Raw genomic sequence first — 25483 nt, forward strand, 5'->3', positions numbered from 1 at the left:
ACAGGTTTATTTGGCAGCACTAGCTTTTGGAGTTTCAGGCTCCGTCATCAGGTGAGTGAGGACTTGTGTTCTCAAACAGGTCAAATACAGACACAAACTCAATTTACAAGGTAATGGTTAGGATGCGAGTCTTTACAGGTAATTAAGTCTTAAAGGTACAGACAATGTGGGTGGAGAGAGGGTCAAGCACAGGTTAAAGAGGTGTGTATTGTCTCCAGCCAGTTAATGAGGTTTTGCAAGCCCAGGCAAGTCGTGGGGGTTACAGATAGCGTGACATGAACCCAAGATCCCGGTTGAGTATTCCAACCATTATTTTGTAAATTGAGTTTGTGTCTGTATACGATCTATTTGAGAACACAAGTCCTCACTCACCCGATGAAGGAACCTGAGACTCCAAAAGCTAGTGCTGCCAAATAAACCTGTCGGACTTTAACCTGGTGTTGTGAGTCTTATTGTGCTTACCCTAGTCCAATGCCGGCACCTCCACATCATGTTATCGGTTAGCCAACCCTCTGTCCGTGCTGATATACTACCCCCAACACCATGGGCTCTTATTAAGTAGTCTGTTGTGTGCTCCCTTATGGAGTGCTTTTTGGAAATCTGGTTCTCCTTCACCCATCCTACTCATTGTCACGTTAAAGACTTCTATTAAATTTGTCAAGCATGATTTCCCCTTCACGAAGCCAATCTGAAGCAGTCCACATTCAAGTGCAACAAGATCTGGACAATATTCAGGCTTGGGCTGACCAGTGGCAAGTAACATACACGCCACACAAATGCCAGGCGATGACCATCACTAATAAGAGACACTCTAACCACCATTCCTTGACATTCAATGGTGTTACCATCACAGAATCCTCCACTGTCAACATCCTTGGGGTTACCATTGACCAAAAACTCAACTGGACTCATAAACACAGTGGCTACAAGAGCAGATCAGAGACTAGGAATATTGCGGCGAGTAACTCCACCTTCTGATTCCCCAAAGCCAATCGACCATCTACAAGGCACAAGTCAGGAGTGTGATGGAATACTCCTCACTTGCCTGGATGGGTGCAGCATCAACAACACTCAAGAAGTTTGACACCATGTAGGACAAAGCAGCCCGCCTGATTAGCACCACATCCACAAAAATCTACTCCTTCCATCACTGATGCTGAGTAGCAGCAGTGTGTACTATTTACAAGATGTGCTGCAACAATTCACCAAAGATCCTTAGACAGCACCTTCCAAGCCCATGACTACTTCCATCTTGAAGGACAAGGGCAGCAGAAACATAGGAACACCACCACCTGCAAGTTCCCCTCCAAGTCACTTACCATCCTGACTTGGAAATATATCGGCATTCCTTCACAGTTGCTGGGTCAAAATCCTGGAATTTCTTTCCCAATGACATTGTGAGACAACACACAGAACATGGACTGCAGCGATTCAAAAAGGCAGCTCATCGCCACCTTCTCAAAAGTAACTAGGAATGGGCAATAAATGCTGGCCAGCCAGCGATGCCCATGTCCTGTGAATGAATGAATGAATAAAAATAAAAGCCATGCTGACCCTGCTTGATGATGATATGTATTTTTAAATGCTCTGTTCTTACACTTTTACATAAACTTTAAGTGGGGTGCATCTTCTGTCAGGTTCTGACTAATGGATCTGACACACTCTGTAGCAATCTTATTTAACTTGCTGGAAAGTTATACCTTAATGATACCTGGCCCCAATGTATCTGTCATTTTTCTACTGGGGTTGATTAATAAGGGAATCAGGAGTTATAGGGAAAAGGCAGGAGAATGGCGATGAGAAAAATATCAGCCATGATTGAATGACGGAGCAGACTCAATGGGCCGAGTGGCCTAATTCTGCTTCTATGTCTAATAGTCTTATGGAAACACATTTAGAGGAGAACCTTTTCTTCGTATGTTACAGGAAAATTATTACAGTAGTACTTGAGTCAGTAGGACAAAGTACACAATATAATCTATTACTTGGTGACAATTTGAAAAATATAAAGGAAACTAGAATAACATATCAAATTATTTTTGGTTATTTCAATTAATTTAGCCTAAGTATCCTTAAATCACTTTCATATGATGGCAGCCTATCATGCAATGCCAGGGTTTATTTTAGATATCATTGCTCGGGGACATTGCAGAAGTGAAAGAACATTCTGTTAACAGATCACAGTTCTGGTGACAAATGAATGCATTTCTCAGATAACATAAGTGGAATATTTTTTCTTTCCCTATAAGGAATGTGGTTTAAAATGTTAGAATAACTGAATTAGCATTCATGCCCCCATCTTTAAATGCCTACTAATGGATCCTGTCTTTCATTTTCTAGGTGAAAAACATTTATTTGAAGAGCTTTCTTCCTTTCTTGGATAACCTTAAAATACCTTCTTCTTGTGGATTTCCTGAGGTAAGTTGAAAAATATGTTTAATTCAAGGTGAAATGTAATAGTACTCGTAAATAGTTAAAAACTTATCTGGAGTAAATGAGCTGGTCTTCACATTTTGTAATGTAAGTTAATGTGTTTACATATATTCTGACAGGCAGGAAAATGTAATTTAAGAACAAAATCTATATGTCGGCAATCTTGTCCACAAATTTAACTTCTGTTCAAGATTTCGAGACATGCTTTTGTGTCAGCCCGTTGTGTCAGCCATCACAATGTAGCTGCAGGCTTTGACCAATAGGTGACTCTGGGGAGAATTTCTGAAATTTTGCTTAATGAAATGACCAATTTTTGTACAAAATAGCTTGCGTCATCAGCTGAAAGCAGACATTTGTTGGCTGTTTATCTAAACAGTAATAATTTGTGGAAGGATTTCCATTGTTCAGATATGAAAGAATGTTTAATATAAACTCCTGAATTTAAACATTTATTCTGGTTTCATGTTAAAAACACAATACGAAGGCAAGTTGTTGTACCATTGAAAAAAGTAATTAGGAACATTTAAAATATTTTGCTATGCATTCCAAAAAAACAAATCGATAGGCAGTAAAAGGTGGCAAGCTTCTCCCCACACCCAAAATCCTCCATTGTGCACACATATATTAAGAGACATCAAATTAAAATTAAAAACAGCAAATGCTGGAAATACTTGGCGGCTCAGATATTGTCTGTGAAACAAATAGAATTAATGTTTCAGTTGATGATCTTTGTTAATTTTGAATGGCTTCTAAAAAATAAAAGAATGGGAGAGTAATTTAGGGCTCTAATTGTATAACTATTCACTGATCTTTGAAAGGCATAAATGAGTGCTTTTTATTTCAGTCACTCTTTTATCCAAGATTTTTTGTCTTATTGATTTTAGACCTGAGCATATTTAAGATTTGATTCAATATTACACAGTTGGAAACTTCTACCTGGTAGTTAGCAGCCTGAGTCGTTTGTAGCTGGATGAAGATGATCCTAGCTTTTGGCAGTATAATCCTGGGTTTTGGCAGAATTAGAATCAGGGATTTCTAGATTTTGAAAATCTGAGATGGAATTGTTATTGGATTTTGGTATTTGGGACATGAGAGTGTGGTGTGTGGAAATGTTTGGTCTGACATCACAGGGCTTCCCTGCTTAAGTTCTATCAGGACCGATATGACATTGACATCCAAGAAAATAGAACATATGTCCACTAGTATTTATTAGAGCAATAGAGAGATTCCTCAATAGCTCATTGATTTCTGAACCCCGTTGTCGTAGCGGATGAATGAACATCGCTCGACAATCACCAGGCAAGACTGTTCCCTTCCTGTTGGCGAACACTTCAGTGGTCACGGGCATTCAGCCTCTGACCTTCGGGTTAGCATTCTCCAAGGCGGCCTTCACGACACACGACAGCGCAGAGTTGCTGAGCAGAGACTGATAGCCAAGTTCCGCACACATGAGGACGGTCTCAACAAGGATCTTGGGTTCATGTCGCACTATCTGTAACCCCCAACACTTGCCTGGGTTTGCAAAACCTCACTCACAGTGCTGTCTGGAGACAATACACATCTCTTTAACCTGTGATCAGTGCTCCTTCCACTCACATTGTCGGCCACTTCAAGACTTGAACAGCAGGTTAGGTGTAAAGATTCGCATTCTAATCAGTAATCTGTAAACTGTCTGTGCTTTATATGCTCTGTCTGAGGCCAGAACTCTCCATTTACCTGACGAAGGGACTAACCCGAAAGCTTGTGCGTTTACTATCAAATAAATCGGTTGGACTAAAACCAGGTGTTGTCAGACTTTTTACTGTGTTTACCCCAGTCCAACGCCGGCACATCCACATCTTTGTCAATAAGGCCAGAGATGTGGTTGTTTACTGCATATTCTACTTTTTAGGATATGTTTACCTACTTTTGGCAACTATGACTGCCAATAATAAGATGGTTGTGTTTTGAACTGTTTTTTTGATTCAATGGAGTAATGAAAAGGAGCATGTCCCATAGACAAATCTTTATGGTTTAGTTACCATGCGGACTGGGGCCTAGGTCAAGTGCCATTGAAATGCATATGTCAGGTTTAACACCTGAAAACAAAGGATGGAGCAGCTGGCTTTGCTATAGGTAGCCTTAGATTCTCAAAGTTTGATTTAAAAACACCCGAGACAAAGGGAGAAGAGAAATGTTGTTGTTGACAGTAGAAATAAGGCAATTCTGTAGTAGCTACCAGTTCGTTAGCGCACAGATGAGAGTTTGTGTTGATGCTCCATATCTACAATGTTTACCTGCAGTTGCAACTTATGTCTGCTAAACATAAGGTGGTTTGTGTAAATTTAAGGACATTGGAAGAATATGCTTAGTGAAGCCAGGAGATGGAATCACTGGAGGAGCCTTGCTCTTGGAGGTCTGTTTGGTGATTCCTAGAATACTGAGGGAAAGGACTTCCGATTTTGACTAAATGATATGGGGTGACGTGAGTCAATTGGAAGCTGGAAATTAACTTTGCTCTAGTTACTGTAAGGATTATAAGTGCAGGAAGTATAGCAGTGCTGCATTATATATATGTTAGGGACAAGTTTAATTTATATTTGTATTTGTGTGTTAAGAAAAGTGAAACATAATTCTCATTTCACTTTTTTCTGTATTGGGAGGTCTGAAGGTTTTCTTTTGTATACCTGCATTTCTAAAGAGGTTTTATAACCCTTGAAGTGAAGAGGTGGGTTGCAAAGCTTGAATCAATTTTCTGATGTTTGTATTGAAATCTTCCTAACCTTTTTGCTGAGTGTGATATAATTTATTTTTCTCATTTAATAGGTGTTTTATTCTTTGTGTTGAAAATACACTGGCAGACTTTTGCCAATGTGTCCAGCAACTAACCTCTAAGGTTTCTATAAAAAAATCAGTGTTTGGTTCTGGGATCTGATTTCTGCAAGATTAACATCAACTGGCATTGTGGCATGGGGTTATTAGTTGTGTTAAGAAACTAAGAAGAGATATCCTTTCTCTCAGTACTGTTTAGTTGATGTTGATCTTTGTTTATGTTACAGTTAAAGTTTATAAACTTGAAATCTTATTATACAACTTTTTAAAGTTGAGCATTGGGATTTCGTATTTCATCAAACGTTACTGGTCTCTATTGCAATCATAAACTCTTTGTAAGGGATGAAACCTTTGCCAGATCACAGGGAGACTGCAGCAACATTCAGCCTTTCGTTGATGACTGGCAGGGAATGCATGTGCCTGTCTGTGATCATTTGAAATAAGATTAACCTGAATATCTCTTTTTACCCTTCAATGACATCACCATAGGCATTTTTGTGGTGGAGGAGAACAGGTGTTATATCCCTTTTACTCACCTGAATGGATGTAGCTACAGCAATACTAAAAAGTTGGAGGTCTCGGACAGAGCAGTTTTCTTGATTCATTGATGTGTCTACCATCAATTTCAATATCTAGCTGCTCCATGTGTAAAGTTTTAAAGGATGTTTTTGCAGCAATTTGCTAATTGTACACCAATAACACCTTCTTTTACTGCAATCTTTAGCACGAGGGAGAGCAGTAATGTTGTGGGAATGCCATTCCCTGAAATTTCACATTATAAGTCATACGCTATTCCAACATAATTGTTCTTTCATTGTCACTTGGTCAACTTGATTAGATTTCCCTGCATAACATTGGGAGAGGTATGAACAAAAATCCGACCACTGCGTCCTACGGGAAACTTTAGATGGGCAATCAATGAAGACTGGTTAACATTTCAAGAACAAACAAAAAGCAATGTTATATATTCAGATCAATCTGTTTTAATTGTGTTGAACTTGGGAGATCCAAAATTAGACCTGGAGTGCTTCTATGATGAGTTGAACTAACGTTCAATGTTAAGTATAGTTTTGATGCCATTCTTCTGCATTGCTGTGACATTTGTACAGATTGAGTCGCTTTCAAGACAATATGAAGAGCTTTACCAAAAGAACAGAGATTTTGATGGAAGATTATTTCTTGATAATGACAAAACTCTGCAAATTGACCCAGAAGAAAGGTAATACCTCTCCCCATCCTCTTGTTTTATTGAATGGGCAGTAGAAAAATATGGTGAAGTATCAGGATAGTTCAGTCGTAGGTTAAGTTTTTAGTTAAGTTTTTACTTCAAGAAAGTTTAGTATCTGCGATCATTCAATGAACTGTCTGCATTGGAGGGATTATTCATCCATGCATTATTCAATATGTGGTGTTAGCGTGGTCCCATTTATTAGTGTGTATGTGTGACTTTTTTTTAACCTTTTCCATTGCTGACAAAATTATAGATTTGTAATTGGCTCACAGCATTTTACTTGATGAGGAATTACAAATTTCCTAGAATGTTAAGCAAACTTCTGTCCAGTTTATCCACTCAGAATAAAGTTTTGTTCCTTCGATCAGGAAGGGGAAAAAGTTTCAGAGCAGGCATAATAAATTGTAAAAAGAAAAGTGTAGCACTGATTTTAGAAATAGATTTTCTGTCTGGCTTCTAATACATCGCTAGAGATAAGTTAATATTAGAATTAAACTAAATTTGAATTGGTTTCTATGAAAAATATTTAATCAGCAAAGATCCTTAGACAGCATTGTCCAAACCCACGACTATCTCCGTGTAGAAGGATAAAGGCAGCAGATGCATGGGAACACTACCACCTACAAGTTCCCCTCCAAGCCACTCACCATTCTGATTTGGAAATAGATTGCCATTCCTTCGCAGTTGCTGGGTAAAAATCCTGGCAATCCCTCCCTAATGGCATTGAGGGTCAACCCACAGCACATGGACTGCAGCAATTCAAGAAGGCAGCTCACCACCACCTTCTCAAGGACAACCAGGGATGGGCAATAAATGCTGGTCAACCAGTGACACTCAAGTCCCACGAACGAATAAGAAAAAAAGTCAAAATCTCTAGCAGGAATATGTGCCTTTAATACAGGTTCCGTAATGTAGTTACATCTAGTTACATTCGGGCTCGTTGGGCCGAAGGGCCTGTTTCCCGTGCTGTGTTGTTCTTTGTTCTAAAATAGTTATTCAGAGTGATTTGAATTTGATTAATTGTTTGGGGGTGGGATAGGATAATTTTGTGGAATAGTGTTTTTCAATCTGTTTACATTTAAGAAAACATGCAATGCATGAACTTTTGATTAATTAAAGTATTTCCTTTAAAGATATGAACTTGAGAGTACTCCAAAGAAACCTCACTCTGAAGACAGTCACACAGTTATTCCTCCACAGACTCCTGTCAGGTACAAACTGGTTATCTTTGTTTTTCTCCTTTTACATTTTGATGACATGTTGACTAAGATGTACCGGCTATTTTTAAAACATCTGAAGTTATTAGTGTGCAATGAAGTGGAGCTTAATTAGAAATAAAAAGACACTGGGGTTAATCCTGCCAGCCCGCTGTGCTGCTTTAGCAGAGTCTCCGTGAGTCTCTGGCTACCAAATTTCCAGCACCAGAAATCAGCACAGAGCCGTATAAATTATTAAGATCACAATTTGCGTTTCATTAGCAGGCCTGGGACTGAAGTCTGTGGATCTGGCTTTGTGCCCCCTCTTCCCCCGGCAGGAATGTTTCCTGCTAGCGGGATTTATAAGCGGGGAGGTTAGCGGCCCAACCCTACTGGACTGAAGAGGGGCCCTCGAGGCCCCTGAGGAGATTAGGAGTAAGGATGAGCGATCTCTGGGCTTTGCCAGCTTGGTAGTGCTAGCCTGTCCCCTGGCACTGCCCAAGGGGAAAAGTGCCAATGCCCAGGGCACATTGGTGCGAAGGGGAGCTGGAACAAATTGGGATGGGTGGGGGTTCCTGATGCCACTCTGCACTCGGTGATGACAGAGGGAGGGAGGCCAACAATCGGTTCTGGCCGTCAGGGTGGGGTCGGTGTCAGTCTGTTGGGGTGGGGTGTTGGAGGGGCTGGCCTGGGCATGTCTGGGGATCGGAGGGGCAGGGATACGAGGTTGTGGGGCTAGATAGTGATAGAGCTGACCAATGATCGGGAGGCCAGCGGTGCTTGCTAATGCATGTGTGCCAGTCTTCATGCTGACAGATCAGTGCATGCACAGTGGCCCCCTCAATGCTGTGCTGCTGGTTTCTCCAGCAGAAATTGGCTTCGTCCCTTGGTTTTTAATGATATTCACGCTAGAGCATTTTACAGTACATCAAGTGTGGAAGATTTGTTTTGAAAATCCCACTGAAAATATTGGGGGGATTTATTCCTGTTTTTATGCGAATACGATACTTAGAATGTTTTTGAGAGAATCCCATCCACAAGCTTTCATAGGTTGCTGCTGTATGATTTGCCCATCAAATGGCTCTTGTTGCACTGGTTTCCGTTCTCGTCTCTTCTCTCACCACCACTGCCTCCCCCAGCTTTCCATACACGCCTTCTTGTTTAAGGACAAGAGGTTCAGGTCTGCCAGTTCCTGTGTACCAGACTAATTGTTCTTTCCATTGTATCTTTGTCTATTTCTCAATGCCGCCTGAACTGAGATGGTTATGTTAAGAGTGCCTCTACAATCCTTTCCATGATTTTTTCACATAAATAGATGATCAGATTTCCCCTTGCTTTTCCTTATTAGTCACCTGTAATCCCATTAAGTTAAAGTATCTTGTCATGTTTCATGGGCTCATAACCTTTTTGATCTAGCTTAGCTGCTATAATCACAGAATCCCTACAGTGCATAAGGAGGCCATTTGGCCCATTGAGCCTGCACTGACAACAGTCCCAACCAGGCCTTATCCCCATAATCCCACATCTTCACCCTCTTAACCTCCATGACACCAAGGAGCAATTTGTGCACTTGTGTTTATATGCACGCACGTGTGCATACACATACATGTGCACAAGAGTTGCTTAATGTATCAATCTGTTTTCTCATGCAGGACAGCAATGAACACCATCCAACAGTTACAGATGATTTTAAATACAGCCGATGACAAACCCTCAAATACCCTTGAAGCATACTTTCATGTAAGTGGTGGTGGGATGAGGATGAAAAAGCTCTGAAAAATCAGAAATTTTCCTTTGTAGTGCAAAAAAAAGTTGTTTCAAAACTGTAATGTAATCTACTATCCTAAGCTTTATTATCAGCAGCAATGTTGATGTGTTATGTAATCATTCTGTAGCTGGCGTATGTCAGTGCAAATTGGTGATAACTGGAGAACTCTCAGTGCATTGGATATCAAATATGTTCAATTACTTCGTTATTGGGGATAATTATCTTCTTGTGCTTATCTTGCATTTGAGAAGAAAAACATTATTTGTGAATTTTTGTTGTTGTGCCATTAAAAATGGGCTATAATATATCTGCACCATCTGTCTTTAAATGAATTGTTCTGCAAGGTGAAATTCTTATGGCTAAATTGTATTATGATAAATTAAGTTTAAAATTTGATGTGGCATTTTAGCTTCTTTCACATTCTACTTATTTAAGTCACTTCTGTGGTGATTATGGATTAAACTGTGACTGCTACAAATATAGATGTTGCACAACATAATGCATATAAAAATATTATCATTACTTCATCTTGCATATTTATTTCATGATATATTGCAGCTTTTAAGAAGCTTGTGAAATTGTGGTGAATTACTTAATAGCCACTTGCTTTGTCATTGTTACAAAGGGGAAGTTGATCTCTGAGAACTAACACTCAATCCACTCAAAGAGAAGTACCTTCCTTAAAAGTGTCTGAGAAGTAGTGATATGTATGCTTCAGCAGCTTTGTGGTTAAATCAAAATGAGACTTCCTGAAAGAGCGACTAGTAACACTTCATTTATCTAACTAACAGGTTAACTAAACTATTAACAAACCGAATAAAACATTGTTCTAATGGAATGCTATTTAGATAAATACAATTCCTGCTTATTAATAACAAAATAGAATTTCTTGTCAAAATATAATCGGGTTTTATCTTCCAGAATCTTCTGGCTTCTTTGCTGACTTCTGTCTTCACTATCTTCTGTTGGCACCTTTGCAATTGAGATAAAGCTTTCTTTTAAGTCATAAATGTAACAATGAGAGATTTAAAAAATCTCTCTCTCTGAGAGCTGAACTAAGCTGTTACTCAGCAGGGGACAGATGTTCCTCTACTGTTTGTGCCCATGTTTCCATCTTAAATACCCGTGATGGCATAGCAAAATCCCCACAATAAGATTGGTCTACAGGTTATCATAACATCAAATTCAAATCTGATGGGCTGCTGCCATTCAAATGCTTATGTTAAATTGATTGTTAAAATTCAAAAACAACCTGTTGCTTTGGCAGTACCATTGCTTAGCTTCATGATACAATGTTGCACTCTATTTTCTCTATGTACTGCAGTTGTACCTGCATCCCTTTTAACTCTCTAAGCATAGCAGCAAAACTACTTTTCTAACAGATCATGCAATTTTACAACTCTTAACATTTTACAAGTTTTTAAATAATTTTACAATCACTAACTTCACAACAGCCATGGTGGATATTGGTCCAGATTTTTATTACCGTAAAATTGACAGAAATCTCTGGCGTCCGCACATGTGCAGTTAAATGCAGAAGTTCAAAAGTTGCTGAGAGTGATTCCCCATTCTTCTACAAAAATTAAATCAATTGGAAATCACTGAAAGAGCGTGCACTTCCACTTTTTGTATTATTAATCTTGCAATAAAAACTCTTTGGGGGGAGTTGGGATGTTACACCTTGTTGAAGAAAATAAAATTGGATTTTATTACTGCTGGAGAACTTTTCTGGCTCTGAAAAATGTATTTTCCATTTGTGAAATTTCAATTTTCTCCATTCCATGATAACATTCCCTAAACTCATTCACAAGTTTGAAGTTTGTTTACTATTTCACCTTCTATCCTAATCCCAGGTACATGTTTCAATCTTTACACTGTTTTCTCTAAAAACTATAAAATATGAGTGATGAAACCTGCTTGTTAAGTCCTGGCTTGATGCGTCAAAATTGATGACATCACTGCTGCACACCAGATTCCCTGTAGTTGGCACTGAAATGAAATTAATGCCAGAAAAGATAAAATGTGCACCACGTAACTCAATCTTCTTTTGAAGTCAGCAGGAAGTGCTGCAGAGAAATTGTGCATTTAAGACTTTCTGGTAGTTTAGAAGGATTGTTGATATTCTTTCTTTGGCACTTATGTTCAGTTTTCCCTATCTTGCAATAGGGAAAACAATTAAATTTGATTTGCAAAGCTTGAGAGGCTGCAGTTGTTTCTGCTTGGTTATTCTCTTCTCACTGCTTTAAACCAGTGTAAATATAAAATGCTCATGTTTCAAGACTTTTGCATATGCTGTTTTTTTTCCCCCATTGTAGGAATATTTGTTTGAATATCTTTATACTTTTACAGAATTGTACAGTAAATCCTACTAATGGCATTACTAACAGAGTGGAAAATCTAGGCCAGAAGTTTCGGGAAAATTTTGCTCAGGCAGTGGGAGAAGGATGGGCAGAGATTGGCTCTCAGGTAATGATATGGTGATTTTCTCTTGCTTTCAAAATATCATGATTATTTAACTGATGTACTTGAGACTGAATAATTTTTTGCCTTGATCATGTTCTGTTTTCTTTAGAGATATAAACTTGGCGTGCGTTTATACTACAGGGTTATGGAATCCATGTTGAAATCGGTAAGTTTCAATTGCTGCACAGGCAGTATTTTCTTAAAGGAAGGATCTGAAAGAGATGAGATTAAATAATTTCTATGCGCTTCAGATCTGGAAAAATTCCGTGGAGCTCTATGTGCGTGCACTTTTCAATATTATTTTACTTGAATTTATCTTTTTTTAAATTGGGTGTGAAATGTTTGAAATTAATTTATTGACTGCATCACTTGGATGTGACGTGGTTTGTGCGAGTTGGAACACTGTTCCACTTTTCAAAAGCAACACACATGAATTTCAGAGTCATACTTGCACGTGGACCTCTGAGGAAGATAGAAACCCTTTGTTGCATTTTGGCTATGTCTTCCTTGAGGAGGAACTGGAGGTTTAACCAGATTGTCAGAGAACCATCAGGGATGATCATATATGATGGAAAAATGCTTTACAGACCAGGTTGTTCAACTTAAGCCTAAAATAACATTTTATTCAGTGTTTATACTCCTCAGAAAAACAATAGCACCGTAGAAATTTTAGGAAATTTAGCAATGATGCTGGTATTTGGTATAATAATGTAGAATTAAGAAGCACCATTTCAGCCAGCAATATGAAATGTCTGATGCATCTCTGTCTCCTCCTGAGGTCCCCAGAATCATCAGGCAATTTAATTCACTCCTCATGATAGCCAGATATGGCTGAAGGCATTGAATACAATTAGGACTGTGCATCTAGACAACATTCTGGCTACAGTACTGAAAGTTTGTGCTCCAGATCTAGCTGTGCACCTAGCAATTCTGTTTCAGTGCAGTTATTATACTGACATTTTGCCTAACATTGCAGGTTGTTCAATTTTATCCTGCCCACAAAAGACAGGACAAATCTAATCTGCCAGTTACCCATCAATCTACTCTTAACCATCAGCAAAGTGATATATGGGTTGTTGACAGTACTATCAAGTGACACTCACTCAAAAATAACCGGCTCACTATGTTCTATTTGGGTTCTGCCAGGACTACTCAGCTTCAGACCTCATTATTCTCTAGGGCCAAAAATGGATGAAAGTGCTGAATTCCACAATTCAGCTGAGAGCAATTTCTCTTGATAGCAAGGCAGTATTTGACTGAATTTGGCATCAAAGAGCCCTAGAAAATAGAAGTCAAAGGGAATTGAAAGAATCGGGGCAGTGGGGGGAATAGAAATTTTCCACTGACTGCAGTCATGCCTAGAACAAAAGAAGATTGTTACAGTTGTTGGAGGCCAAACATCTTCAGTTGCTTCATCAATGACCTCTCCACCATCTTGAAATCAGAACAGGAATGTTTGCTGATAATTGCACAATGCTCATTTCCATTTGTGAATTTTCAGATAATGAAACACTTTTGTGCTGCATGCAGCAGAACCTGTACAATGTTCAGGTTTGGGCTGACAAATGGCAAGTGATGCCAGGCAATGACCATGCCCGAATACAGAGAATCTAACTAACTCTTTATCAAAGTTGAATCCCCACCAATGAAATAACAGAGTCTTTGAACAAGTATCTCTCTTCAAGGCAGAAGACACCAGAAGCTTCCTAAGAATAGTAGGTGATCAAATGGGGAAAAACGGAAAGAGGCACGTAAAACAATCACTAATACTGGGACAGATAGTGTGACTAAAGACAAGTCCCTGGACCTGATAGCTTGCTTCCTAGGGCGTTAAAAAGAACTGCAGGGATAGTGGATACAATGTTTGTAATCTTCCAAAATATCCTATATCCTGAAAAGGTCCAAGCAGATTAGAAAACTTTAAAAGTAGCACCCTATGCAGGAAGGAGGATGCTACAGGCCAGTTACCCTAATGTTGGTCATTGAACAAAACGTTGAATTCATTATTAAGGATGTTGTATCAGGACAGTTGATAAATCATAATACAGTCAAGCAGAGTAAAAATGGTTTTATGAAAGGGAAATCGTGTTTGGCAGATTCTATGAGGATATAGCCAGCAGAGTAGATAAAAGGGAACCAATGGTTGTAGTGTATTTGGATTTCTAATGGGGCTTGTAAAAAGTTACTACACAAGATAAAAGTTTATGCTTGTGCAGTGATATGTCCGTATATACTAGTGGTCTCCATGCCCTTCCCAACTAGTTGGGTATGAACAAATTTTGATACATTACTGTCTGTTTCTTCATCTAAATCATTGATATTGCTGTAAATAGCTGAGGCCCTACCACTGATCCTTTTGGCACTCCACCAATTTGAAAGCACCTGTTTATGCCCACTTTCTGGTTTCTATTCTTTAATCAATCCTATATCCATGTAAAAATATTACCTCAATTCCGTGAGCCCCTAGCTTGCCTATTAACCTTGTGCATGGCACTTTATTGAATACCTTGCTAACCATTGTGCTACCGGCTCAGTGGTACAGTGGTTAGCACTGCTGCCTCACAGCACTAGGGACCCGGGTTCAATTCTTGGCTTCGGTCATTGTCTGTGTGGAGTTTGCACATTCTCCCTGTGTCAGTGTGGGTTTTCTCTGGGTGCTCCGATTTCCTCCCTCTGCCCAGGTACATTGGCCAGGCTAAATTCTACCTCTGTGTACCCAAACAGGTGCTGGAATGTGGCAACTAGGGGATTTTCACATTAACTTCATTGCAGTGTGAATGTGACTAATGAATAAACTTTATTCTTACTTTACTTTTGAAAATCCAGGTATACTACATCTACTGCTTCCCCTTTTCTACCCTACTAGTTAGACATTCAAAAAATTCTAAATTATTTGTCAAACAGGATTTCCCTTTAATAAAACCATGTTGATTTGTTCTGATCGTACTATGTATTTCTAAGTGCGTTGCTAGAGACCAGCATTTTCCCAACAATTGATGCTAGCTTTGCTGGCTTGTAGTTCACCTGCTTTCCTTCTCCTTTCTTAGGAAAACAATGTAATATTTGCTAACTTCCAATCTAATGGGACCATTCACAAATTAAAGTAATTTTGGAAAATCATAGCCAGCACATTTACTATCTCTACGGATATCTCTTTTTGAACCCTAGGGTATAAACTATCAGGTTGGATTTTAGCACCACAAGTTTCTCCAATACTTTTTCTCTGTTGGTATTAATTTCCTTAATTTCTTCACTATTTTTGCATCCTTCAAGACTTTGAATTTTTGCTGCAGCTAGGGTACAGCTCCATGGCCCTATTTGCCCACTACAACATTTAAGTTTCCATTGTTTTTGTATGAATTTTGACCTTAAATGCTAGGCTGTTTAATTGCGGCAGAGCACATCTGTACATAGAGTTCCACAGGCGTCACTAGATAAGCAGGAAGATGTTCTAAAATAACTTATACTAATTGAATTTTTTAATGAATAGAAAATCATTTTTATCATTATAGATCCCTACCAAGGTCAGTCTTCCATCAGTATCACCCTTTATTTACAACGTACTCAAACTGTTGCTCAGTGGCTACAGAGCATGGGTTAGTTCCAAAGTCTTTTGATTGCCTGTCTGAGTGGAGCCAGCTGGTTTTAAACTCCCCACTGCTCCTTCCCTATTGAGTGCACCTCCACTCATCTAATAGGGAAGCTCATATTCTAGGAGGGGATCTATTGGCAATCCCCTGTGGCCATCATGACATCCCTCCCCTCCTCAAGTCCATTTCTTCCCCAACACTCCCATCTGTTCCGCTGCTTAACGAGCGGCTTGGGGTCAATTGGATGCAGGACTGGATCGGAGGATTGAAGCAGGTAGAAGACTTTTGCTTCCAAAGGGAATGCTGTGCAGTCACATCCATTTGTTTCCTGAAGCCCTGCTTCATTTGGGACGCCAATCTCTTCCACTTCCCTCTCCGAATCCATACACAGCTACCTGAGGTAACCCTTGGAGTATTTTCTCCATGACCCATTGAAAATCAGCACATGAAGACGAAACCCAAAAGGGCAGGTGAGTATATTCATAAAGGCCTTTGTGTATATTAATTGTCACGTATTTTCAGGAAAGCTTGTCTAATTCAAGTTGGAGATACACATGGCTTATGTTTAACTTTGAAAATGTGTGACCCCAGTTAACCTGGCATACAGGTCTTCAATCTGGGATATGGAGTATCTGCCGAGTTTCGGAACTGTATTGACAGTGAGCTTATGGTCTGCCCAAAGTCAGACCGACTCATCCAGCTTAAGGACAGGAATAACAGATACGGGCCACTTTACGAATTATACAGATCTTATTATGCCCAGCTTTTCTAGGCATTCCAGTCCCAACTCTACTTTTTCCAATTAGGAGTATGGAACTGGTCTTGCTCTAAAGTACTTACGTGTATCATCGGGATTGACATAGATCTTAGCTTTGCATCTCCTGAATTTTCCACATCCTTCCTAGAAAATTTCAGGGGACTTATTGATAACTTCGTACAGACCCTCACATCTCGCCTAAAGATCTCCAGCCAGTTCATTCTAATATGCTGGAGCCGAACTCTCTCTTTAAGGCTAGGTCCTTCTCCCTGTACAACGATGAGTGGAAGTCGAGCTGACTGTTGCCTGTAGGTCACTAGAACCGCTATGGTGCTCTATGTCTGTAATAATTTCCCTATGTAGATGGCCAGCTTAGCCTTTGTGTTTACCAACTTGGAGGCAACCATAAGCCTGCTCCCTGATAACACAGACCACAGTCCCTGTATCCATTTTCATTATTAATGGTGGCCATTTACTAAGAATTCCACCATTATGTGGGCAACCTTTGTCGTGGAGATGTGATTTAAATGCATTGCCCTGTTCCTGGTTATGGGCCTACTTGCGACGTACTGACTTTGGCCTTTTCCTGAAATAGCATATATTTTGACTGTCACTATATCTTTGCCTTGGTTGTGGTCTTCTGCAGCATGTGCAATATCTGTTGTCTGGCATCTGCAATCTTCTGGAATACGCTCCCAAGGAGTTGAAGGCTATCCAGGCCCTTCCTTGTTTGCCCGGTACCACAGTGGTTAGCACTGCTGCTTCACAGTTCCAGGGACGTGGTTTCAATTCCTGGCTTGGGTCACTGTCTGTATGGAGTTTGCACATTCTCCTCGTGTCTGTGTGGGTTTCCTCTGGGTACTCCGGTTTTCTCCTACAGTCCAAAGGTGTGCAAGTTAGGTTGATTGGCCATGCTAAAAAAATTGTCCCTTAGAATCCTGAGATGCATAGGTTAGAGCAATTAGCGGGTAAATGTGTAGGGATATCAGGGTAGGGCCTGGGTGGGATTGTGGTCAAGTGCAGTCTTGGGTGGGCCAAATGACCTCTTTCTGCACTGTAGGGTTTCTATGATTCTATGATTCAGGCTCCACTGCTGCAAGGGATTTTGTGATATTTTACCAATACCATTGTTCTCAGTTAAGGGATGGATTTTGTATGAGGCTCCTCCCCCAATTAGAGGACACTGCTGTCTAATGTCCCTTGTCACTCCTGAGCTCCTTCCTCTGCATTCTCCAATGATAGTTATCTTACTGAAACTTTGCAAATATTCCTGAGATGAGATCTCAAAGTTCAGTTACCTATTGTGAAACAGCAACTGCGGCAGGCATGAACTAACATTCTAGTCTATTGATAGGCGAGGTGAATGGGCAAGACTGTGGCAAATGGATTTCAATCGAAACAAGTGTGAGGTTATTCGTTTTGGACCAAGAAAAGGTAGATTAGAGTACTTAATGAAGTTAAATATTGTAAATGTTCAAGACTTGTGGTTTCAGATGCATAGATCTTTAAAATGTCATGAACAAGTGCAGAAAATTATCAAGTGGTCTTAACAGGATGCTGGCCTTTATATCAAGAGGATCGCAGTATAAAGATGTAGAAAATATGCTGCAGCTATACAAAACCCTGGTTACATCTCCACTTAAATATACTGTGAGCAGATCTTTGCATCATACCTCAGTAAGTATATATTGGCCATGGAGGGAGTGTAGCATAGGTTTACAAGAGTGATACGTGGACTTCAGGGGTTTAATTATGAGGAGGGATTAGACCTGTTTGCTGTAGAATTTGTGAATTTAATGAGTGATTTGATTGAAGTAATCAAAATACTAACAGGAAAAGACAGTAGATAAAGTAAACTTTCCACCGGTTAGAGATTCTACAACTAATGGGCATAGTCCAGAAATTAGGGCCAGACTGTACAGGAGAGATATAAAACACGTGGAATGATAAGAGGTTTGGAACACTGTTCCACAAATGACAGTTGATGCTAGATCAGTTGCTATGTTTACATCTGAGCTGGATTTTTTTGTTAAGTGAAGATATTAAGGGATATGGGCTAGAAGCAGGGATATGGAGTTAGGCCACAAATCAGCCGTGATATCATTGAATGGCTGAACAGGCTCAAGGGGCTGAATGGCCTACTCCTGTTCCTACGTCCTAATCAAGCCTCTCTGGAATATAGAGTGGGCAATTATTTCAAGTGTCTCAATCTTCCTGCTGTCTTGAACACGCTGTCATGTTTTTTTCATGTTGCAATCTCTCTCTCTCACGTGCTTTCTGTTGAAATACTGTATCTGGCTTCTAAAGACACCACCATGAGACAAAAATAACTGTGAACTGACACCTTTTAGAATATGGCAGTTTCCTCCATATGACCGCATCCAGGAAAATAGCTAAACTAAATGGCTGCAATGTTGAATCACTGCATTAAGACTGTTAGCAACCAGACCAGAAACTCCAAGATATATAATGCAGTTAGCCTAGACCCTAACTTTGACCTTTGATTTTGGAATTAGGGTGAGCATGAGGTGCTTCATTCCAGATATGATTCAAATGACCCACTACGAAGCTTTTATCAAAACGAACTTTATTTAAGAACATAGCAAAATGAGTCACTGCATTTGTTAAAAATGTAACACAGAAAAAGAAAGAAAAACTGCACAGAAAAATTGAGAAATGTTGTATTTTTACCCCAGAGTGCATTTTTATCAAAGGTGAATGGTTATTAATTAGATGGTGAACAAAAATAATTAGCATAAATTTTACCGGTTAAAATACTTAAACACAATCAAAGGTGGCGTTGGTGTGAGAGGAAGCATGATCCACAGATGAGATCCTTCTTGAAATTCGGCTGTTTGTTGAGGTCTGGCGAGAGATTAATGTACGTTTAGCAAGCTTTAAACATGCCAGGAATGCAGTTGCAAAGAGAGAACTTTGAAAGTCTAGCTGAAAAGGTTCATTTTTAGAATCCTTCCTGCTGGTTGGAATTTACTGTGTGCTTAGCAGGGGATGGGATGTGGGTTGTAGTTCTGTCTGCAAATTGTTTTTTTTCTCACCCAAGAAAGGATGAATTAAAGGGGGAAGCAGGAGGTCCTGCTGCAAATTGCAAGCTGCTATTTCTACATTTGGATTTTTTTCGTAGCTAGAGTTCAATGAGAGGCATGTCGGGACTTGCAGTTCAGCCTGGAACCATCTTGTGGTTTTTTTCACTCAGTCAAGTGTGAATTGGTTTAAGTTGGGAGCAGCCCAGGGAAGAACTCCTGTGTCATAAAAACTGCAACTGTCAGATCAACCTGGGGGCGCTGTGCTGTTCCCAACCAAGGGTGAATTAAAGTGAGGGAGAAGAGTTGCAACTTGCTGGGAACCCTTTGTTGATTCTGCTCGCTCAGTTAAGAGTGAAGTAAAGTGAAAAGCAATCCACGTAAGAACTTTGGTAGATTAAACAGTGAGACAGCTTGCTACATGGACCAAGAAATAGTGCTTCAGGCTGGAGCAAATGGGTAAGCCCACAGGTGCTGGCGCTGGCATGGCAGGAGGCAAACCAAAATTGAAGAATGGGACCACTAGGGGGAGGGGGGGGCTGGGTCCCACCACGCACTGCTCAAGGGATCCCTGGACAGAGCATGCTGGGTGAGAGGACAGGGCAAGCTATTATGGAGGCCATGCAAAGATTGGACAGTAAGTTGGACCAGTGGGCACCAAGTTGCAGGCCAAAATAGATGAGCTGAGGGAGGAGTTCAGGTCATCTGTTAAATCTCTCCAAGAACCGCTTGAAGGAGCTTGAGAACTCGGAGGTGTTTAGTGGAAACACTATCTTCGAGTTGAAGAGCCATGTTACTCATTTGACATTGGCGGTTAAGTCCCGAAGGGAGAAATGTGATGAGATGGAAGGACATCAAAGATGAAATAACTTCGGTCTGATGGACCTTCCTAAGGGAATTGGGGGCCCAAATGTCACAGACTTTGTTGCCTGGCTATTGAAGAATGTGCTGGGACTTGAGGATGAGCCGCTTCTGGATTGTGCATGCACAATGTTACAGGCAAAGCCTAGACTGGGAGAAGCTCCATGGCCCATTATTGCACAAGTACATTACGCCTCAGCACGAGACAGAATCCTGTGGCAAGTAGCACAGGCTACCACTCTGAGGTACCAGGAAAATAAACTTTTGATATTTCCAGATTTTACCCTAGTGGTGGCAAGGAAAAGGGCAGGCCTTCACTGATGTCAAATGACTCCTGCATGACTGTCCTGGGGTCAGGTTTGGGCTTCGCTTTCCAGCTTGCGTGAGGATTACTGTCAGCAATGGAACTGAGCACAAGTTCATGCACCTAGCAGCGGTGATGATGAAATTTGTGGAGTAGGTGTTTGAATCGGGTGACTGCATGGTGAATGTAAACTGATATCTGTTTTTTTATGAACCTGCGTGCTATACGCTGATTGAATTGTTGGGTGGAACAAGTTTAGGTTAAGTTTTTCGTATATTTGCAGACCGTTTCAGGTTATAGCACCTGTGACCGTGATGGGAATGGAGTTGGAGACCATGAGCCATGTGGAGTGCTAGGAAGGCGCCGTGCTAAGGAGGTGTTGGAGGCACAGGCACCTTGTTTGGGAGGGCACATGTATGGGATAGGGGTTTGCGGGTTTGGTCTGTGTGGATGTTTTTGTGTCTTTGCTATGTCTTTTTTTTCTCTGTGGGTGTGGTTTGACTTCTTTCAAGCCCACCCTCTCTATCATGGTTGGTTCCCTGTAGCCGGTGGAGAAGATAGGGGTGGGGTCCTGGGTGTGGCGTCTGCTGATGTCAGTGGTTGAGGGGGGGATACGAGGCTACTGTTAGGAATGTGGGATGCTGGCTTGGAGGCCCTGACACTCTGACCTTGGCGCGATCAAGTTCACTAGCTGGAATGTCAGGGGATTAAACCATCCAGTTTAGCCTGGTAAGATATTTCAACATCTTCAACAACTGGGTACCCAAATTGCATTCCTCCGAGAGACCCACCTCAGGCCCATGGATTATTTTAGGCTCCGTAGAGGATGAGGGGGTCAATGCTTTCACTCAACTTTTCACACCAAGGCATGCGGTGGATGGCAATCCTCATTCACAAGTCCTTACCCTTGGTAGTAGCCAAGTCATTTCTGACTCAAGTGGCTGATAGAACATTACAGCGCAGTACAGGCCCTTCGGCCCTCGATGTTGCACTGATCAGTGGAACCAATCTAATGACCCACTAACCTGAACTATTCCAATATTATCCATATGTCTATTCCATGCCCTTACTACCCTCTGAGTAAAAAACATACCTCTAACATCTGTCCTATATTTATCACCCTCAATTTAAAGCCATGTCCCCTCATGTTAGCCATCACCATCTGAGGAAAAAGGCTCTCACTGTCCACCCTATCTAATCCTCTGATCATCTTGTATGCCTCAATTAAGTCACCTCTTAACCACCTTCTCTCTAACAAAAACAACTTCAAGTCCTCATAACACCTTCCCACCATACCAGGCAACATTCTGGTAGATCTCCTCTGCACCCTTTCCAATGCTTCCACACCTTTCTTATAATGCGGCAACCAGAATTGTACACAATACTCCAAGTGCGGCCGCACCAGCGTCTTGTACAGCTGCAACATGATCTCATGGCACCGAAACTTAATCCTTCTACCTCAATAAAAGCTAACATACCGTATGCCTTCTTAACAACCCTATCAACCTGGGTGCCAACTTTCAGGGATCTATGTACATCTACACCGAGATCTCTCTGCTCATCCACACTACCAAGAGTCTTTCCATTAGCCCAATACTCAGTAATCCTGTTACTCCTTCCAGAGTGAATCACCTCACACTTTTCTGCATTAAACTCCATTTGCCACCTCTCAGCCCAGCTCTGCAGCTTATCTGTGTCCCTCTGCAAACTGTAACATCCATCCACACTGTCTACAACTCCCCCAACTTTAGTATCATCCGCAAATTTACTAACCCATCCTTCTACACCCTCATCTAGGTCATTTATAAAAATGACAAACAGCAGAGGCCCCAAAACAGATCCCTGCGGTACACCACTAGTAACTGAACTCCAGGTTGAATATTTCCCATCAACATCAATAAACAATCAACGTCATTGTCGCGGGTAAATTATATGGGGGGACGCCTCTGGTGTTAGCCAATGTGTATGCTCCAAACAGGGATTGTGAAAACTTTTTCTGGTTGTTCTTTGCGCTACTTCCAAATTTGAATTCGTATCCGTTGACACTGGGCAGAGATTTCAACTGTTGGTTGAATCCTGCCCTGGGCGGCTCCTCTCCCAGGACGGCTGTATCTTCCAAGTCAGCAGAAATTATTAAATCATTTCTCACAGAATATGTGGTGTTGGATCCATGGAAGTTTCTTAACCCTACTAGTAGGGAACAATTTTTTTCATTTGTCCACTGAAACATATTCATGTGTAGATATCTTTTTGATAGATAATAAGTTGCTCCTGGCTCCTAGTACAATATGAAACCATTGTCATCTCGGACCATGCTCTCTTGACAATGGACTTGGTATTGGGGAGGAGGATGGACTCCTGTATGCCTTGGCGATTTAATACTTGTCTGCTCTCTGCTAATGAATTTGTTAGATTTCTGCTAACCCAGATCAGTGATTTCTTAGATTTTAATGATGCCAAGAGTCTCAGCAGCTACCTTATGGGAGACATTGAAGGCTTATTAAGGGGCCACATGATATCTTGATCAGCGCATGAGGCGAAGCAGAGAAATAGAAGGTTATCGGAATTGCTGGGGTGTATCGCCAAGTTGATGGCGCGTAGGCTGTGAGCCCGTACACAGAGGTATATTGGGAATGTTTACTACTACAGGCAGAGTTTGAGACCTTGTCCGCGCACAAGTAGAAGAGATGCTGTTCAAGTCTAAGTATACACACTGAACATGGGGACAAGGCAAGCAAGCTACTAGCTCATCAGCTACACCAGTTGTCCGCCAAAAGTCTCATACCACAAATGCAGTCTCCGAATGGGGTCTCCACTGATCCACAGTGAATAAATGAACTGTCTAGGGACTTTTACTCAACCCTGTATAGCTTGGAGACTGCCGCCAATGAGATGGACTTTCAGGAGTTCTTTGGTGCACTGAATCTCCCCATGATGGACATGGAAGAGGCCGCAGCACTGGAGAAACCAGTCTATGTTGAAGAAATTGTTAGGGTGGCCAGAACTATGCCTGAGTGGGAAATGTGTGGGACCAGATGGGTACCCCATCGAATTCCACAAAAAATTTATGGATAGGTTGACTCCCCTGCTACCACGCATGATCAGTGAATCGTATGAGAACTGTGCTGTCCCACAGACTTGAGGCAAGCGCCAACTTTGGTTATCCTCAAAAAGAATAAGGACCTGCAAATCTGCAGCTCTTATAGACCGATCGCATTGCTGAATGCGGATGTCAAACTGATTCTCTACAAATCTCTAAGATTCTGGTCATTTGCTTGGAGGACATTCTGCCCTCTATCATCATGCCTGACCAGACTGGGTTCGTTAAAAATAGATAGATGTACTCGAATATTGGGCAGCTGTTTAATACTATGTATGTGTCTGCCATCTTCGAGCTTAATCTCACTGGACGCTGAAAAAGCATTTGATCAGGTGGAATGGGTTTATTTATTTTATGTTCTTGGGAGGTTCAGGTTCGGCCCCAGGATCCATCTCCTGGATCAAAATACTGTATGCTGCCCCTCTAACCTTGGTTTGGACAAACGATGTGCATTCAGCTTTTTTCCCTTTCCCAGGGCACTAGGCAAGATGGCCCCTCTCCCCCTGTTGTTTGCCATTGCTATTGAACCTCTTACTGAGATTTTTTGCAATAGCAAACGAGTGGTGGGGTTTGAGCAGGAGGGGATTGAGCGGAGAGTATCGCTGCATGTGGGCGACCTACTGTTGTATGTCGGCGACCTGTCCAACTCGATTCCTGATGTCTTCCTGGAGAGGTTTGGTCGTATTTTGGGGTACAAGCTTAACTTAAATAAGAGTGAGCTCCTTCCTTTCAATACAGCAGCTCGTAGCCTCCCGCTCCACATCCTACCTTTCAAGATTGTCACTAGGCAGTTTACTTACTTGGGAGTGCAAGTGACTAGTAAATTTAATGGGCTTTTTGGAGCTAACTTTGCTCCATTCATGGCGCGGACGGAACAGGACCTCAAACGTTGGTCCATCCTCCAGGCCGTATCAATGCGGTGAAGATGAACATACTACCCAAGTTTTTATATGTCTTTCAGTGCATCCTGGTGTTAATCCCCAAATCCGTTTTTTACAGACTCGATTGACTCATTTCAAGCTTTGTCTGGAATAGGAAAAATCCAAGAACGCAGAGGACAGTCTTGCAAAGCTCTAAGTGGGAGGGGGAGTGTGGGATTGCCAATTTTCTATTTCATTATTGGGCAGCCAATATGAGAGCAGTAGTGTGTTGGGTGCAGAAAGAGAAGCAACAGGAGGTTCCTTGTTGGCTGCAGTTAGAATCCTTCTCCTGTGCTCCGTCTTCCTTGATTGCCTTGATATGTTCCCTGGTAAGTTTTCCCTCCTCCCAATATACTATGAGTGCACTTGTCAACTCTCAGAATTTGGACGCAATTTAGACGCCATTTTGGGTTTCAGGCCTGGTCGCTGACCTTCTTGGTATTGGCTAACCTTTTTTTACCCTCTGTTTTGGATGGTGCCTTCAACATAAGGGTCAAGCATGGGATCAGAACATTCCAGGACTTGTATGTGGATGGCATGTTTGCGTCAGTCTAGCAGGCGGTGGATAAGTTTGCTTTACCTGCAACACTCTTCTTCAGATATTTGCAAATTCGAGACTTTGTGTGTAGGACCGACCCTCAATTTCCTATGCTCCCACCTTGTGCCTCCGTTGACATCTCAGTGCCTTCTATTACTGTGTGTGGTATCATTTCTGTTCTTTTATTCTCAAATTCTGTCCCAGCAAAACTCTCTTATCAGTGGTTAAATCTTTATGGGAACGAGATCTGGGGGAGGAGTTCTTGGAGCAGAGTTGGGACATGGTGCTGCATCGAGTACAGTCCTCAGTATGTGCCAAGCTGGATGTGATACAATGTAAACTCCTTCACAGAGCACATCTAAATCGAGTTAGACTCTCTAGAATGTACCCACGAGCAAACCCCATTTGTGAATGGTGCTCCTGCCACCCTCTTACATGTGTTCTGGGCTCGCCCATCACTGTATAACTAC

At 41.2% G+C, this 25483-nt stretch overlaps 1 protein-coding gene across 1 annotated transcript in view; it reads left to right on the forward strand.

The window, feature by feature from the left end:
* Positions 1–25483, forward strand: part of rb1 (retinoblastoma 1) — a 288967-nt gene that overhangs the window by 75095 nt on the left and 188389 nt on the right. The window contains exons 9-14 of the mRNA XM_080204223.1: positions 2341–2418; positions 6354–6463; positions 7609–7686; positions 9324–9411; positions 11789–11905; positions 12012–12068. Coding sequence (XP_080060349.1) covers positions 2341–2418; positions 6354–6463; positions 7609–7686; positions 9324–9411; positions 11789–11905; positions 12012–12068 — 528 coding nt within the window. The remainder of the gene's footprint in view (positions 1–2340; positions 2419–6353; positions 6464–7608; positions 7687–9323; positions 9412–11788; positions 11906–12011; positions 12069–25483) is intronic.

The sequence above is a fragment of the Carcharhinus amblyrhynchos genome, chromosome 15, assembly GCF_965287045.1.
Source record: "Carcharhinus amblyrhynchos chromosome 15, sCarAmb.v2.hapA, whole genome shotgun sequence".
Taxonomy (NCBI): domain Eukaryota; kingdom Metazoa; phylum Chordata; class Chondrichthyes; order Carcharhiniformes; family Carcharhinidae; genus Carcharhinus; species Carcharhinus amblyrhynchos.